The sequence below is a fragment of the Brachyhypopomus gauderio genome, chromosome 14 (genome assembly GCF_052324685.1).
Source record: "Brachyhypopomus gauderio isolate BG-103 chromosome 14, BGAUD_0.2, whole genome shotgun sequence".
In the NCBI taxonomy this organism is placed as follows: domain Eukaryota; kingdom Metazoa; phylum Chordata; class Actinopteri; order Gymnotiformes; family Hypopomidae; genus Brachyhypopomus; species Brachyhypopomus gauderio.
Genome location: NC_135224.1, coordinates 791,883 through 809,948, shown reverse-complemented (window position 1 = coordinate 809,948; position 18,066 = coordinate 791,883). Strand labels below are relative to the sequence as shown.

The 18,066-nt window shown below is 42.9% G+C and overlaps 1 protein-coding gene and 1 long non-coding RNA gene across 2 annotated transcripts in view; both read right to left on the bottom strand.

Moving 5' to 3' along the window:
- Window positions 1-6,554, bottom strand: part of LOC143474465 (uncharacterized) — a 125,137-nt gene extending 118,583 nt beyond the window's left edge. The window contains exons 1-2 of the mRNA XM_076971931.1: window positions 6,300-6,554; window positions 2,058-2,198 (exon numbers count right to left, since the gene is read on the bottom strand). Coding sequence (XP_076828046.1) covers window positions 2,058-2,146 — 89 coding nt within the window. The 5' untranslated portion in view covers window positions 2,147-2,198; window positions 6,300-6,554. The remainder of the gene's footprint in view (window positions 1-2,057; window positions 2,199-6,299) is intronic.
- A 2,470-nt stretch (window positions 6,555-9,024) lies between these two features.
- LOC143474478 (uncharacterized) lies at window positions 9,025-10,088 on the bottom strand. The gene is made up of 3 exons (XR_013120785.1): window positions 9,928-10,088; window positions 9,294-9,401; window positions 9,025-9,157 (listed from the first exon to the last, which is right to left on the bottom strand). It is a non-coding gene; the product is annotated as an uncharacterized LOC143474478 (long non-coding RNA).
- Window positions 10,089-18,066: the final 7,978 nt, after the last annotated feature.

Here is an 18,066-nt window from a genome sequence, read left to right as displayed (position 1 = left end):
TGGCATCATGGACATTAAAAACGTGTCTCTACCACCCTTACATCCTGCTGCTTCTCACTCACAACAGTGTCTATGTTTGATATATTCCCTCTTTTTCCCTCTGTCAAGCATCTATTTAGGAAAATGATGACTGTGTCCTCCGAGCACTATGATAAAGAAATTGTGCCATATTTGTCAATTGTGATTTTCACCTCAATCGAAATTTGTCCTCCGTATTTACCCATTTACCCATCCTCCGCAGTTTACACACACACACACACACACATGGTGATTACTAGGGGTCTGTGGTACATACATGCCCAGAGCGGTGGGCAGCCCTAGCCCTAGCCCGGGAGCAGTTGGGGTTAGGTGCCTTGCTCAAGGGCACCTCAGTCATGGCCTCAGGCCTGGGAATCGAACCCACAACCCTCCAGTCACAAGACCGGTTCCCCAACCACCAGACCATGACTGCTATAAATATACAACCCCTGGCAAAAAGTCTCGAATCACCAGTCTGGGATGAGCACTCATTCAGACATTTTATTCTGTAGAACAAACTCAGATCAAAAACATGATGCAATAATAAGGTCTTTCCAAAGTGCAACTTGTTAGTTTTCAAAAACACTAAAAGAAAAAAGAAAAAACATTGTGGAAACTAAGTAAATGTTACTTTTAATGAACAAGCTAGGGCTGCACGATGAATCGTATTTTTATCGTTATCGCGATGTGAAGTTTCACGATAAACACATCGAAAGAGCCACGATAACTCCTTGAATAACAGCAAACTCAAATTGCATTATCCTCGTCCAGCAATAGAGGGAGCTATTCGCGCTGCAGACTATGATCACGTGACGTAAGTAGGCAAGAGGCAGAGTGAGGTGAACACGCTCGTCAGACACGCGATTTGATTTAAGCCTGGTTTACACTTGACGCAGCGCGAGGGTCCGCAAGGCGAAAATAACATAATCACGGTGGCTTCGCCCGTGCGCGATGGTCTCGCGCGCTGTCGGTTCACGAGGTCGTGCACCTCTCGAATTTTGTAAGTTTGCGCGCGCCGCGTCTCAGCGCAATGAGAACAGTCATGTTTGCCGGGTTCATACACCTATACAAGGTGGAATTAAAGCAGTTGTACGTCACTTTCAAGGTCCATTTCAATAATTTCCAGCTCGTTAAACTTAATTGAGTTAAATATTTATACATATACTCTAAATGATTTGAAATAATTCGCTTTTTTAATCACATTATTTAATGGTTGTTTATTTTCAAAACGCCCAATCTTAACGTCTTCACGTTCTTTCATGTTTCATCCTGGAATTACAAGAGGCTCGTATTTGTTAATGTAATTACAGGAGAACTGTTCAGTCAGACAGATATTTGTTGTGAAACGAAGTAGTTACAATTTCAAGCATTTTCAAGTACTTTAGCCTAAATTCCAGCACTTTTCAAACCTGATACACAAAGCAACATTAAAATTGGTCAGGTAAATGTTCATTCCCCTGTATTTGAGGGGTGTTTTTTTTATACTACTAGGCCTACATATCGTTTCGGACAACACTGCAAAGAATGTGACACGGCAAGATTAAACGCTTCCGTCGTTCGCGGAGGTTTTTACGCGAGGTGTGCGGAGTCGCGCTACGGTCACTCGTGAAAGTATAAACCTAGATTGAATCTATTGTTGAATAAACCTGCAAAATATTTGGAATTATTCTGGATTCATTACACAGTAAAAAAAAACGAATTAACGTGCTGCTGTTCAGAGAGACACTACATCTCTGTATTTTAATCTTAATTTATCGTGGTTCACATCGATATCGGGATATCCAACAATGTTATCGCACATCGTAATTCTAGTCCATATCGTGCACCCCTAGAACAAGCGCAGGGAAAAAATATGGAATCACTCAATTCTGAGGAACTTAGTGTCATATATAGTAGAATTTATATGACCCATAATTCATCAAGAGAGACAATAACAGCACACCTTTGGTGTCATCTTAGTGTCATATATAGTAGAATTTATAAGACCCATAATTCATGTGGGTGATGAATGTGGGTGTGTCATCATTCTGCACACTTACCTCTGAATCTCACCATGTTCTTCAGTGAGACTCCAGTCCGTGTTTTTGCTGTTTCCACACTCCCCCGACATCATTTCAGAATCTGTCATCACTCTGTGTTCAGCAGTATCAGGGTTGACATGTTTGTCTATTCAGCTTGACCTGGTGGGAAGTATAAAACCCAACTCATCAAAATAGAAATAGAAACACTCCTGAGTGACTGTTCACCTCTTCTAATGAAAAATACACTTAATGTGTTTACCTAATTTGACTCTAAATCAATGAGCTCTGAGTTTATGAGCTGGAAGCCCAAATTATGTAAAAATAAACAAATAAATACTTGAAATGTTTAAATTGTAGGCCCTGAATTAATAACCTATGAAAGTTTAATTAATAAACTAAAAATAAATTAATCAACTTTTCCATGATATTCTAATTTTTTGGAATGGGTCTGTATATTGTAGAGAATTCCCCCCATGAGGATTTTATTCAGGCACCTATAGGGGTCTCTATCAGGTAGGTGTAGGGCAGCTGATAAGGGGGCCTTTACATATGGTGAATAGCAGAAGCCAGAGCAGAAAGGAGGGCAACAACCCAGTAGCAGGACCACTAACTCCTCCTTTTTGTGAGGAGGAACAGGATGAGCAGTGCCAGAGCCCTGCAAAATGACCTCCAGCAGGCCACTAATAATACTAATATTGTGAGACCATAGGCTGGTGAGGTTGGCCCTGGGTTCCTTCTGATGCATGACAATGCTAGACCCATGTGGCTGAAGTGTGTCAGCAGTTCCTGCATGATGAAGATATTGATGCTATAGACTGGCCTGCTCGTTCCCCAGACCTGAATCCAATCAAGCACATCTGGGACATCACTCACCAACGCCTCGTTGTACCACAGACTGTCCAGGAGTTGACTGATGCTTTAATCCAGATCTGAGAAGCATACAGGCACGTGGAGGCCACACACACTACTGAGCCTCATTTTAACTTGTTTTGAGGAATTCCCACTGAATAATTTTCATTGATCATTTTTGTTATTTTGTTCTCAACACATTCCACTATGTAAAAGATTTTCAACTGGAATATTTTATTAATTGAGATCTAAGATGTGTTATTTTAGTGTTCTTTTTATTTGTTTGAACATTTTTTGTGCCTCCAAGTAGTATTCAACCCCCTGCAGATTTTGCAGGTTTAACAAGTTGCAAATAAGTTAGAGCCTTCAAACTTTGAACAAGAGCATTTGTAACAGCTGCCTAAATATTACAAACCAAAAAAATATGCTGCTGTTAAATTATAATACATTTTAAACATAAACATTAGGGTTTAATATTTTTTTGGAAAAACCCTTGTTTGCAATTACAGGTATTAATGGTTTTAATAAGACCTGATCAGGCAAACACAGATCTCTGGAGTAATCTTGGCCCACTCCTCCATGCAGATCTTCTCCAAGTTGTTCTCCTCCATGCAGATCTTCTCCAAGGAACTTTGGGTATCTCATGTGGACTTTGATCTGGACCTCCTTCCACAAGTTTAATTGGGTTAAGGTCAGGAGACTGCAACACTGCAACACCTTGATCTTCTCCCTCTTAAAATGACGATCCATCTTAAGATCCTTGATAGAGGGATGGAGGTTCTTGGCCAGAATCTCCAGGTAGGCTGTGCTATCCATCTTCACCTGGATGTGGACCAGATGGCCAGGCCCCTTGGCTGAGAAGCAGCCCCACAGCACAATGCTATCACCACCATGCTTGACTGTAGGGATGGTATTCTTGGGGTCATATGCAGTGCCATCCTGTCTCCAAATGTCCTGGGTGTGGTTGGCATCAAAGACCTGGATCTTGGTCTAAACCAGTGGTTCTCAAACTTTTTCAATCATTCCCCTCCTCAGAAGATGGGGAAATTCCATGCCCCACCTTTGTATAAAATACAAATGCAAGTTTTAAATTGCAAACGTAATTTGTTGAGTGGGGGGGGCCGAATCTAGCCGTTCTTCGCAATGTTCCGCAGACATTTTATACATCCGGGGCTTGTGCAAAACAAACAGGTCTCTTTCATTTCATTTCTTCCAATTGCTCGCGCCCCACCTGCAATACCCATGCGCCCCACTAGTGAGACTTCACACTTTGAGAAACACTGGTCTCATTACACCAGAGAACCTTGAGCCAGTCGCCTCAGAGTCCAAGTGATCATGAACTGTAGACGAGCCTTGACATCATGCTTTGGGCTTGTCTGGAACGGAGACCACTGCAGTGGAGTATGTTACTTATCGAATTGATTGAAACCAATGTCCCCACCACCATGAGATCTTCCTGGAGCTCCCGCCTGGTTGCTCTTGGGTCAGCCTTGACTGTTTGGACAAGCCTGGCCTCGGCACGGGAGGAAACTTTGAAAGGCTGTCCAGACCAAGGAAGGTTAACAGTTCCATAAGCCTTCCACTTCTTGGAAATGGTTTTGTAGCCCTTGCCAGTCTTGTGAACCTCCAGGATTTTGTCTCTGATGGCCTTGGAATGCACCTCAGTCTTTCCCATGTTGACCATGTTTGAGTGCTGTTCACAAGTTTGGGGAGGGGCTTTTATAGTCAGAAAAGGTGATAAATAATCCAAGCAGGTGAAGCTCATTGTTCTTTATGCCTGAATTATTTCTTAATACTTGAGGGAACCAAACAGAAAGAAATAACATTATTTTTTGCTGCAGTGCATTTCATGTGTCCAGGCTGATCTACAGTCCAAATGTCACAAGGCCACGTTAACTACAAATGTGTAAACCTGCTACATCTGCAGGGGGTTGAATATACTTAGAGGCACTGTACGCTCTTTTATAGCACATTAGAAAAGATAATTATAGTTGGTATGTAAATCACCTAAGTTTAAGTTATATTCAGTACCGCAAATGCTATGGTGAAATGTTTGATGTAGCGAGGGAAAATGTCCCGCTGTTTATTTACTGTGGTCAAGTCATCCGCACTCACAGCAAACTAGTGTAATTTATGTTGTCGTATTCTACTTCATAACACTGGCAGATTCTACATTCATGAATGGCTACATCCATGGCTCAGCTGTGTTAATTTTAATATTCCATAGGTTATCAAAATACATCCTGTGTATTTTCACACACAGACACACACACACTCCCCCACACACACACTCCCCCACCTATTGACACACCTACACATTACTCCTTTACCTGTATCTCATGTTTTGCCCTATAAATATCTGCAGGTCCTGCGGTTCAGTGCTGTGTGTTCCTCGAGTCTGTCCTGAATGAGCCAGAACTAGACTGAACGTGTTTACTGAGTTTGTGATTGTTTAGCTTTCTGTGCTGTGAGTGATTGTTGTAGTGCCTATGAGTCTTTTTCATTGTGGGTGGTGTGTGTGCTTTCCTGTTGATATGGACATTAAAGACTCAACAGCTCCAACCATCCATCCTGCTGCTTTTGCCTCGCGATAAATACAATAAAATGATTCATAATATCAACACCCTTGTTATTTCTACAGGTCTGAATATAATAACCATACATGTGAATTATGATAATCAGGATATTATGTCACGTTTAGGATGTCTCTGCGTTACTCCTTCTCCTCAACGCGCCCACAACATCAAGTAAACGTCTGTCGCTCTTTCACTAGAAGTACTGAGATAAAATGCGACTGAACAGTGTATTTATATAACATATAAGCCTGTTCAGACTGTCCTGGGACCCTAAGCACAAGTTTGATAAGGGGCTTCCTACCTGAACCACGTGACCATATTTGACCGTAGCACCTGATTTTCCTCTAGTGTTCTCACATCTTTATCACGTATGAAACACCCGTTATGCCCAGAAACCAAAAAGCACAACGTGTATTTAGGGCTTAATGTATGCGTTTGACATACATAAAGGGAGGGAGTGATTTAAAAACGTCGAGACGTCGTTACTGCGCCCACTTGCAACGATTCACTTTTACTTTCGTTTCATAAGTCCACAATGTCAATGAGAAATATGTGTACAGTAATCACTTAACGCAAGAAAGTGTCATTGAAAGAGAATAATCACTTAGGATGTAATACGATCTGAGGTCCGTTTATCAAAATATATCAGCCAATTTCCTGTAATTACAGAGAGTTGCAAATGCAAACGATTGTTATTGTTGCGAAGGTTATATCTTACGATACGTAACAAATCCACTTCACGCTACTTTACTCACCACAAAAACAGCAAATACATAAATCTACGTGTTTCTTTATCACACGTATTTATACCTCAGTGGTGCGTTACCGTTCTTACCTTCTCAACCCTTTTATCTTTCATCATCTCCGTGTCCTCCAGTTACATTTTGCGCGCTGTTCGGAAAACAGAGAAAATGTGAAATGTAGTTTGGATTTACAGCCTCTCACGTGGTTAAATTCTGCCAAGAGGAGAATAATCAAGTATTAGAGTATTAAAACTATTAAAACTATTTTAAAGACTTTAGGTAAATATATATGCTATATCAAATATCGTGAATAAAGTCTCAGCTCGATTGTTGAGGGTTTGTGCGCATTTCCTCTACGTGTTTCCGTCCTCTGCTCTGGTAACCATAGACATATATACATAGACGCCTCATCGAGCGGGGCAGCCCGCTGCTGCGATACGTAACAGCGTCCGCCATATTGGTGAGGGCATATGTGCCAGTAAGGCTAATGCAAGTGAATGGAGCGAACTTCTGCTCTTCTACAAAGTATTTTTAGCTAATGTTCGTCATCGACCCACTCACATATAAACGTTAATATATTTGGAAATTAAACAATCAACAAAGACAACATTTATGACTTTTCATTATATTTTAATTGTAATTTCTGAATAAAAAAATGTCAACCTATGATACAATTGATTCCGTTTTTATATTTACAGTAATTAACATTTATGAACATATGTACACACACATCATCAATATATGAAATAAATAAAATATCTATTTATATATGTACACATTAATATATATATATATATATATATATATATATATATATATATGTACACATTAATATCTATATCTATCTATATATATGTACACATTAATATCTATCTATCTATATATGTACACATTACTGTCTATATCTATATGTACACATTAATATCTATATCTATATATATGTACACATTAATATCTATATATCTATATATATATATCTATATATATATGTCTATATATCGATCTATATCTATCTCTGTATATACTGGGATCTCTATTGTTTGAAGCTAATACCCTTGGAAAAGTACAGTCTTGCACAGCTTTTTCCGTGTGTTACCACTCTGCAACTTAAGAGTGTTCAGCTTGGCAATATGGTGCAGTCTCAGTTTGTGGAAGACAGACACAACTTGAGACATCAACATGAAATGGTGGTTGTCAATTCCAAATTGTGTTTCTTGAATGTGCCCCCCCAGAAAAAATACATCCTCAGACCCAATCTCTGCACGAACCAACTGACAGATCAAGGCCACTTTGACCACTTGTTCTGACCTCGTCTGACGAATGAAGCGCTCAGCTGATCTGACCACCCTCACTGTGCCCTCAGAAGGAATCATCAGTCCTCCTTTGTTTTTTAATGTGAGCAGGTGATAGCTCTGATCAAATGATGCAGGTGTAGCATCAGTAACCAAACTACCACGGCACACATCACAGGACAGCTTTGTAAGAATTTGCCTGACAACAAACCCTGAGATGTACACCAGTGCATTATCAACCAGTGCACCAAAGCGGGTTGGTAGATATGTGGTCACATTTTATTTATTCGTTTTTTTACTTATTCTTAAACACAACTACAAAATCAATCAATATCTAAAACCAGGGTTCATACACTTTTTTGACAATTAATTTCCATGACTTTTCCATGACTTTTCCATGACTTTTAGACAAATTTCAATGACTATACATTCTCTAAACATATGTGTAGACATGAAAAGAAAAAAATCCAGAAAGAAAAGAAAAAAATCCAGGCCAAAATTCCACAGTATATAATAAATTAATGAAAAGCCACGTGGTTTAATTGAAAAAATAAACATTTACCGTATTTTCAATATCAATATAAGCCGCATCTACAAAGTTTTTTTATGGAAAATGTTGTAGCCATAAGCCGTATCCGGGCTTACAGCCGGTGAGTCCCCGCTTAACGACGGGTCTGGTTAACAACGGACCGGAGTTACGACCGACTTTTCTTAATTTCGCGCAGTGCGCGGAGGTGCAGTGGCATCACTGTTGAGTGTAGTGGAGTGTAGTTTTGTGTAGTGTTGTGTACGATAAGCGGAGGCAGCACAGCCTCCACTGCAGCCCATCTCGGCAACACGATCGCTCTTTCTCGCGTTGTACGCACGAGAATGTCCTTAGTTTTTTTCTATACTGTGTTTACGATCAAAACGTACCTAAATCTAGGGTCGCGCTTAACGACGAAAACTGCTTTACGACGGACTTTTCAGTCTCTAACCCCATCGTTAACCAATTGGTTAACCACACAGTGCACATTTTTCACGCCCCGTGTCCTTGTCTTTCTCAAGCCACAGCTTGTATTTGTCCAACTGAAGCAGCCATTGTTGAATCGGCATTTACCAGCATTACGCTGATTTACATGTCATCAAAGTACAATCTACAGCTCCGCTTGGAGTCCGATGCTAACGCAGTGAACTAACGTGTGAAGTTACGTTAGTGGTCCGCACAATGAAAAAAATGGCTATATTATATATATTTATTTTTTCTTCCGGTTATCGGAACGACATAAATTTATTGTGTCAAGCAAATTTCCATGACTTTTCCAAAACATTTGAGTATTTTTATTTTTTCCAAAACTTATCCAGGCCTGGAAATTGCTATTTTCAAATTCCATAACTTTTCCAGGTTTTTCATGACCGTACGAACCCTGTAAAACAGTTAAAAATCCAGAAAAAATTTTTTGTTTATACCTGAGTATATATCGAGCTGCTCTTTCAAATCTTCATTAATCAGTTTCTTCATCCTGAGATCCTCCAAAAGACCACTCAGTGTTCTTTGCCCTCTTCTCTCTGTCCTTTGCATTCCTCCTCTCCCTTTCCAGACTCTCCACCCTAGCCAAGGCTTCCCTGAGTCTGGCCCTCAGATCCTCATTGGATGAAGGCAGAGCATAGGAGTGATCCTATAACAGAGATGTGAATATTGTTAATATCTGTGTGTGTTTGAAGAATGCTCCATAATGACATGCTTCAGCGTTTGTTCATGGCTGTCATAATGCTAACAGCTGCTTAAGACAAAGTTATCATGTATTGACTCACATGTTTGCCCACAGACACTGGCTCAGCCTCCTGAACAGGTTGGGAGCAGTCTAGTGACGGGGTCTCCTGAGCCTTCTTTGAGCTCTTAGATGTCCTGGTAGACACGTGCTAAAACCAATGATAAAAGATAAAAAATTATCTGACAAGCAGATCCAAAAAGGGAAAATACGTTTTCCAGGATGGTGTGGCTCTGAATCTTGGCTTTCTAGAAGCACCGACCTTTTGGAGGTGAGCTGGGAAACAGAAGACTGAAGGAACAGCTCCAGTTCTGATCCTGACTGCCTGACCTGTCCTGTCAAAATCCTCTGGCCTGAAATGCTCACTGCAGAGCATGGAGGACAAGCTAGCAGAAAACCCTTCTCGTCTGACAGCTGTTTCCCATCTCTTTCTGAGATCTCTATCTTTTGGAAACCTACATAGTATGACAAACGTTTGCTAAACAAATCACAATAATCAGAGTACCTACTTCGGTCGAATTTAGTAAAAATATACTTTCTTTGTTTGTTCTGAGACTGGTTTCACCGCGGGAAATCACAGTATTACGTCCGTGATGAACAGTATTGAACACAAAAATCTGTACGTAAAATGACTCCGTAATGGACAAATAGAAGCATTAATACATTTACATTCTTACCTGTGAAAGGTTATGCCAATTGATCTTGTTTCAGTTGAAAAGCGGTTGGTGCAGTTATACGCAGAGCATGAGCGAGGCATCTTTCGCTGCTTCTCCGATCGCTCTTCTGCCCTCACCAATATGGCGGACGCATTTACGTACGACTCAGCGTTCCATGAGGCGTCTATGTATATATGTCTATGCTGGTAACCGCATTTATTAAGGAAGTTACCGTGATCACAATTTTAAAAATCACGGTTTGGTCGTGTATAACGTTGAATGTATTGATCACCGATGTTGTTGCTGTTGCACCTACAGATTTAAAAATAAACAAAAAATTAATTTCCTTCTCCAAATTTAGTCCATGTAGTTCACACACACACACACACACACACACACACACACACACACACACACACACAGCACTCTATAAACTCAAATCACTAAATCTCGTCCTTCTTCTGATCCTGTTGAGTTTGTAGGTCCGACCTACAGACCCCTGAGTTCATGTCTGTATGTAACAGAATGTAACTGTACTGTGTCTGAACTTATGACCACTGTCATTTCAACACATTTTTTTTTTCAACACAATTTTAAAGTATTATGCAGGGAAATATATAGTTAGTATTTAATATATAATATAATATATTAATATATAATGTAAACTATTTTGTTATTTTGTTGTTCAAGTTATTTTGATGAATAAATCAAGATATTAAGCTTGCTTGTTTATATTGTAGCGTGGCAGTGGAGAGAGGAATCTTAGTTCCACCTCAATATGAAATACATTCACGGTGACATGAAATAGGTAGGTACATAAGAAACACCACACACATGTAACGTTGCTCGCGCTGCGGAGCGAGGAGACGGACACAAACGCTGAGGAGAGCGAGATTTATTCAGGGGAATACCAAAACCACGATCGAAAGGACAGGCGTGGATCAAACCGGGAGGGCAGCCAGAACAGGTAAGGTAAACGGGCATTTCAAGAAGGGACTAAACACAACGGGGAAACACGGAACGGATACCTGAAACACAGAGCAAACTCACGAGTAGGCCCAAAACAGCGAACGGGAATGCATAAACCAACAGATTAGACAAAACAACCGACAACCAGACAGGGGAAATACAGGGACTATATGAACACGGAACTAAACTAGGGACAGGTGGTAACAATGATGATGGGGCGGGACTAACGGGCAAGGAATAACAGAAAACACGAGGAACAGACTTTGGAGTGACAGCGGGGAGAGGGGGGCGTAGCCCTACGTGACAATAGTATTTAAACTCTCGTTTGTTTTCGTGATAAAACAGGCAAGGGTTATGGTGGTGCGTATGTGGCAGCCCTGGAAGTTGATTGGTTGAACGGGACAGAGACATGGTCGGGTCTGTTGTACAAGAGTTTTGCTCATTTATGCGGAGTTTATGGGATATCGTTGGGGTTTTCTAGAAGCTTGAGTTTGATTGCGGGGTTTGAGGATAATGTCTTTAAATGATGTTCCTCATGGCTGAAGTGGATGGAAGTTTTTCTGTCTCAATATTAAAATGAAAATGTAATACGCATAATAATAATAATAATCATCATCATCATAATAATAATAGTAATAATCATTTTCATTTTTGAATTTGTCCAACATTTGCTTGCATAATAGGAAAGGTTCCAGCTATGCTGTTCAAAATGGTTCAAAATATATCTTGCTGAATTGCAGTGGAGCTAATAAAATGCATCAAAATACGAGCACAAGCTATCAGTCTTTTTTTTTAAAGTTTGCTCATTTTATAAGAATGTAATTTAATGACTGGCCCTCGGCCGCTTCTCATTTTCCAAATGTGGCCCTCGGCTAGATCAACTTGAGTATCCCTGGAGTAGAGACTGGATCAGTGAACACATCCAGACAGATGGAGCACTGGAGATCATCTTCAGACAGGACACTGCTGGAGGAAGCCATGGCTGACAGAGGAGACACACACACACACACACACACACAAGCACGAGTACACGAACACACGCACTCGAACACGTACGCACGCACACACACAGGCACGCACACACACCCTGAGAAGGAGGAAAAACTACAAAAAAAAACATACATGGTGGCCTTTAGTCGTTGTATATTTTGTTTTTAATCTATATTTGTGAAGGGCATCCTTGTGAAATGCAGCTGTCTTCCAGATGATTGTGTAGCCTACAAAACAAGTGGACATGCTGTAAACCTAACCCTAAACCCTAACCATAAACCTTAACGCTAACCCTAAACCCTAACCCTAGATGAAATCACTGACCAGCTGGTGTCAGAAAAATAAGCTCTGAACATCAGCAAAACTGAGGAGATTATAGTGAACTTCAGGAGACAGTGAGGAGGCCAGCACCACCCTATCTACATCAACACTGAGATTATAGTGAACTTCAGGAGACAGTGAGGAGGCCAGCACCACCCTATCTACATCAACACTGAGATTATAGTGAACTTCAGGAGACAGTGAGGAGGCCAGCACCACCCTATCTACATCAACACTGAGATTATAGTGAACTTCAGGAGACAGTGAGGAGGCCAGCACCACCCTATCTACATCAACACTGAGGTGGAGCAGGTCAGCAGTGTCAAATTCCTCAGTGTTCACAGAGGATCTGTCCTGGTCATCACACACAGTGTGTGCAGTGACCACACCCATCCAGCACAAGCACTTTTTCATCTGCTACCCTCTGGCAGACGTTATAGGAGTCTCCCAGCACGCACAAAAAGACTCAAAGACAGTTATTAAGTACAAGCTTTTAGACCATCCATCTTCATCCGCTTATCCAGGTTTGGGTCGCGGGGGCAGTAGCCTAATCAAAGAGGCCCAGGTTTCCCTCCCCCCAGCCACCTCTTCTAGCCCTTCTGGGAGGATACATAGTCGTTCCCAAGGCAGCCGAGAGATATAATCTCTCCAGCGTGTCCTGGGTCTTCCCCGGGATCTCCTCCCAGTTGGACATGCCTGGAGCACCTCACCCGGGGGGCACCCAGGTGGAATCTGGACCAGATGCCCAAACCACCTCAACTTGCTCCTCTCTACGTGGAGGAACAGTGACTCTACTCCGAGTCTCTACTCCGAGCCTCTCCCAGATGACTCTAAGGGAGAGAAAACTCATTTTAGCTGCTTGTATTCGTGATCTTATTCTTTTGGTCACTACCCAGAGCTCGTGACCATAGGTGAGAGTCAGAATGTAGATTGACCAGTAAATCGAGAGCTTTGCCTTTTGGCTCAGCTCCCTCTTCACCACAACGGTCCAGTACAACGTCCGCAATACTGCAGCTGCAGCACCGATCCACCTGTCAATCTCTCGTTCCATCCTTCCCTCACTTGTGAACAAGAACCAGATACTTTAACTCCTCCACTTGAGGCAAGGACTCACTCTCAACCCAGAGAGGGCACTTCATCCTTGTCGACGGAGTACCATGGTCTCAGTTTTAGAGGTGCTGATTCTCATCCTGGCCGCTTGCACTCGGCTGCAAACTGATCCAGCGAGAGCTGTAAGTCCTGGCCTGATGATGTCAACAGGACCACATCATCCACATAAAGGAGGAATCCTGGAGGCCACCAAAACGAACCCCCTCCACCACTTGGCTACGCCGAGAAATTCTGTCCATGAAAGTTATGAACAGAATCGGTGACAAAGGGCGGAGTCCAACTCCCACCGGGAACCAGTCTGACTTACTTTGCCATGTGAATCAAGCTCCTGCTCCGTTTGTACAGGGACTGGAACCCACATTGTTCCTCTTGTAACTGAGACTCGACTATCGACCGGAGATAGACTACTGAACTTTCAAATTTGCAAGAGAGGTCCTTTGCCCACACTGAGTTTAGGGAAAGGACCTCTTTTGCTAATTTTATGACAAGACAAGACAAGGTACACACAAGAGAATATTTCCAGAGTGTACAGTACTTACATCAACATCCAGGAACTGAACACATTTACATGTCCCAGGGCTCAGGGGAGATGCTCACCACATGTCACTCAGTCACACCCACATTCTCAATCACCGGCACATTAACATTAATCACTTGCATCTGTTTCACTTCCCTGCAAAGTCCTGTGATGAACACTCCAATTTCGTTTCTCACTGGTCTCAGTGTTGAATGTGCAGAGATATAACAAGAGCCCAAACAGGCATCAACAATCGATTCCCCCAATTTAGTATGTCAGACAATACCAACCGATAACAATTGAAGAGATTATTTATTATTATTATTAATTATAATTAAAATATTAATTATTAATAATAATTACTGTAAAATTAACACCTTAACATAATTAACTTTTTCTTCAAACAGCAAATACTTAAACTCATGAACACCACTTTACACACACAGCTTTATTTATTTTATTTTTTCATTCAAGTGCACAATTTTCATAGTTTCCCAATTGTTATTTAATTAGCCCTCCATTTTTTGCATATTAACTTTACAGTGTTTATGACTATATCGACATCATACATTATTATCATTATGCAAATCCAAGATTGTACCCATTAGAATTTAATTCCCATATTATGTGTATTTAAATTTCACATTACATCAGTTGAAGTTTCGCACCTGTGACGGGCAGGGGTGAGCAACGAAAAGGAAGCAATCACGCCAAGTCTCAGGGAAAAAGGATGGTTTAATATAAAGTGTGCAAACCTAAAACCCGTGCAATAGATCCAAATTAAGGATATAATGACCAGCGGTCAACTGGTACAAAGACAAGACATATATAGGCAAACAAACGACCTTCAGGTGAGACGGATCACGGGCTCCGCCCACCTGAGGGACGCACATGACGTCACCAAACAACAACAACAACAGCCGCTGTGGACGGAGGCGGCCGGTAGGGGGCCGCCTCACCGTGACAGACCCCCCCACCAAGCCGCACTCCCCTCCACTGGGTGTGTGGCACACAGCGGCTGCACACAAAACATGAAGGGGCAGGAAGGCAGAGACAGGCAGGAACACACCTCCTGCCGTCCGGGAGCTGAAACATAAAACACAAAACATTACACAGCTCACCTCCGGCCGTTAACAACACAAAACCACGCCCCGGTCGGTCACAGGGCCCTCACGCCCTAACCGGCATTTAGCTGGTAAGCCCCATGGGTGTGAGGACGAGGGGCTACGGCTCCTCTCTCGTCCCTCGTGTGTGTGTGGGTGTGCAGGATACCTCTCCAAGGCGTAGCTACTTCACCTCCTGGACCTACCTCCTCCCAGAGCTGACCCCTGCCTTCTGCTAGGGGTCACCCCAGCCTCCTGGGGAGCCAACCCCTCCCGGGGCCTCTCATCTCAAGGTGGACTCCTCCACCCAACCCAGGAGCGCTAGAGACCGAGGCCCAGAGCACCCCCGACGCGGGCTAGGGAGCAGCCCCAAGGGCCTCCTGGTCACCCCGGGCAGGAGGGAGGTCCTCCATCCCCAGCAGGAGCTTTTCAGACCGGAGCCCCATGGTCCCCAAACATCCGGGGGCCCCAGCCCTCTAGGGAGGGGCTCTTCACGACCGGGCTCCGGTCACCCCACAACACAAGGGGGCTCCTGCCAGGTGGAGACCCCCACAAGGTCCAGGAACACCGCCAAGGAGAAGCACCTGCACAAAGAACACAACCTCTCACACACACACACCACACACATATACAAACAGGAAACACAAACGCGCCCTTACCCTATTCAGGGCCTCCCTTGGGAGAGACGCCCTCCGTGCCACACCCCCTGGCACGGGACCACAGCCGGTCCCCCCCCAAACACACATTTAAGGGGAGGAGCATGCGTGGAATTACATGTAACAGTTGACAACACGCTAGGACAAAACACACACGCAACTACTAGACAAACAAAACAGTGTACAAACAGACAGACGGGACCCACACATGCGCGCTCTACATACACATACACAATAGTGACGCGCCGCTCCGAGTCGCAGTCGCTCCCCACATAAAACACAAGACACACGGGGAGCGAGGCGACAGTGACGAGCGGCGACCGCGTCACACATGAAACATTTAACATGAAACAACGAGCACGCACACAGATCCACACGTCCGTCAACATGTACACATTTTTCCCACACAAAACATGAAGAGCGCTCCCAGGGAAGACGTCCTGGTCCTCGCCGTGCCACAAACACAAACACGGCGGAGCTCTTCAAACAAACAAACAAACAACAAAAACGAAGAGTATTTCCAGGGCAAGAGCCCTGTCCCTCGCCGTGCCACAAACAACACAAAAGCACGGCGGATCTCTTCAAACAAACACCACGCAGACAAACACTTACCACGAGACATGACCACGAACGAAGGAGAAAGTAAAAGAGACTCGGCGGCTTCCGAAGGGTGGCTGGTCATTCTGTGACGGGCAGGGGTGAGCAACGAAAAGGAAGCGATCACGCCAAGTCTCAGGGAAAAAGGATGGTTTAATATAAAGTGTGCAAACCTAAAACCCGTGCAATAGATCCAAATTAAGGATATAATGACCAGCGGTCAACTGGTACAAAGACAAGACATATATAGGCAAACAAACGACCCTCAGGTGAGACGGATCACTGGCTCCGCCCACCTGAGGGACGCACATGACGTCACCAAACAACAACAACAACAGCCGCTGTGGACGGAGGCGGCCGGTAGGGGGCCGCCTCACCGTGACAGCATCATTACCTCCAAGTGGAAGACGTCTCCTTTCCTACATCACTGTGTCCTTGAACAACATTGGGCCTTATTTAAACATGGACATCAACAAGAGGGCCTCACATGTACATTTGAGAAGAACCTACAGACCACATATTTAATTTTTACATTTCCAATCTCCATAATTCAGTATATAAAACCTTTTTGTACACACTTTTTAATCTTTCACCTCATAAAAAATTGAGCTCACAGGCTATAGTCTATTTGTGCTCCCTGGAAAAAGAGGGCCTGAAACTCCCTCATTACTGTGTGCTGAGTAGGGGTGTGACGAGACACTCAGCTCACGAGACGAGACGAGACACGATATTGGATTCACGAGAACGAGACAAGATTTTAAGAACAGAAATATTACAAATTATATGACTGGACAACAGACTTTTATTTAACTGAGTTACACATGCAGAGTTTTATTATAACTCTTAACATGCATTATGTAAGCATGAACTTTTAATAAACTTCTTCCTCTACAAATTGAAATTGAAATAAAATTTCATAAAAGTTAAAATAAAATAAATAAGTAAATATTTCTCCTTTTGCCAAGCGCAAACAATATTACAGTAAGTCCCCGCTTAATGACTGTGTTAGAGACTGAAAAGTCCGTCGTAAAGCAGTTTTCGTCGTTAAGCGTGACCCTAGATTTAGATACGCTTTGATCGTAAATACAGTATAGAAAAAAACTAACAATGTTCTCGTGTACAGCGTGAGAAAGAGCGACCGCGTTGCCGAGATGGGCTGCGGTGGAGGCTGTCCTGCCTCATCTTATCGTACACAACACTTCACTACACTACACAACACTCCACTACACTACACAACACAACACTCCACAATACTCCACTGTGCTGCCACTGCTCCTCCGCGCACCGCACAAAATAAAATAATAAGTCGGTCGTAACTCCAGTTCCTCATTAACCGGACCCGTTGTTAAGAGGGGACTCACTGTATTATGTGCAAAACAAAAAGTTATTCTCTGTCAATACAGAGTGCAAATAGTGCAAACAGAGCCTGACCAAGTATGTCACTGAATTTGCTGCAACTACACTGCCATGTTCATTTTTAAGAATATTAACATCCCCACACTGCTCCTGATATCCTGCTGTCTCAACTTGCCAAAGCGCCGTTCTGTCCCTGCTACCAAGTGAGATATGTTGATCTGAGTACTGAGCTGTGGTGTAAATGTCTCTGCATCCTGCTCGTATTAGTCGCGGTGTGCGGCATTATTTTCATACAATGTTTGTATATGGTCAGTGTCTTATCAGTCACTCTCTTGCCATTTATCATTTCAGCTGGGTACCCAAAATGCTGCCAAACAAACGATTTGAAAGTGGCGGGGGCATCTTCAATAGTAATGCCTTTATTTTCCACCTGGTTTGCTGGATCACAAATCTCGCGAGACAGATTTTTAACGCAACGAGAAATCTCGCGAGATCTCGTGTCACGAGATCTCGTCACACCTCTAGTGCCGAGTAATAAATT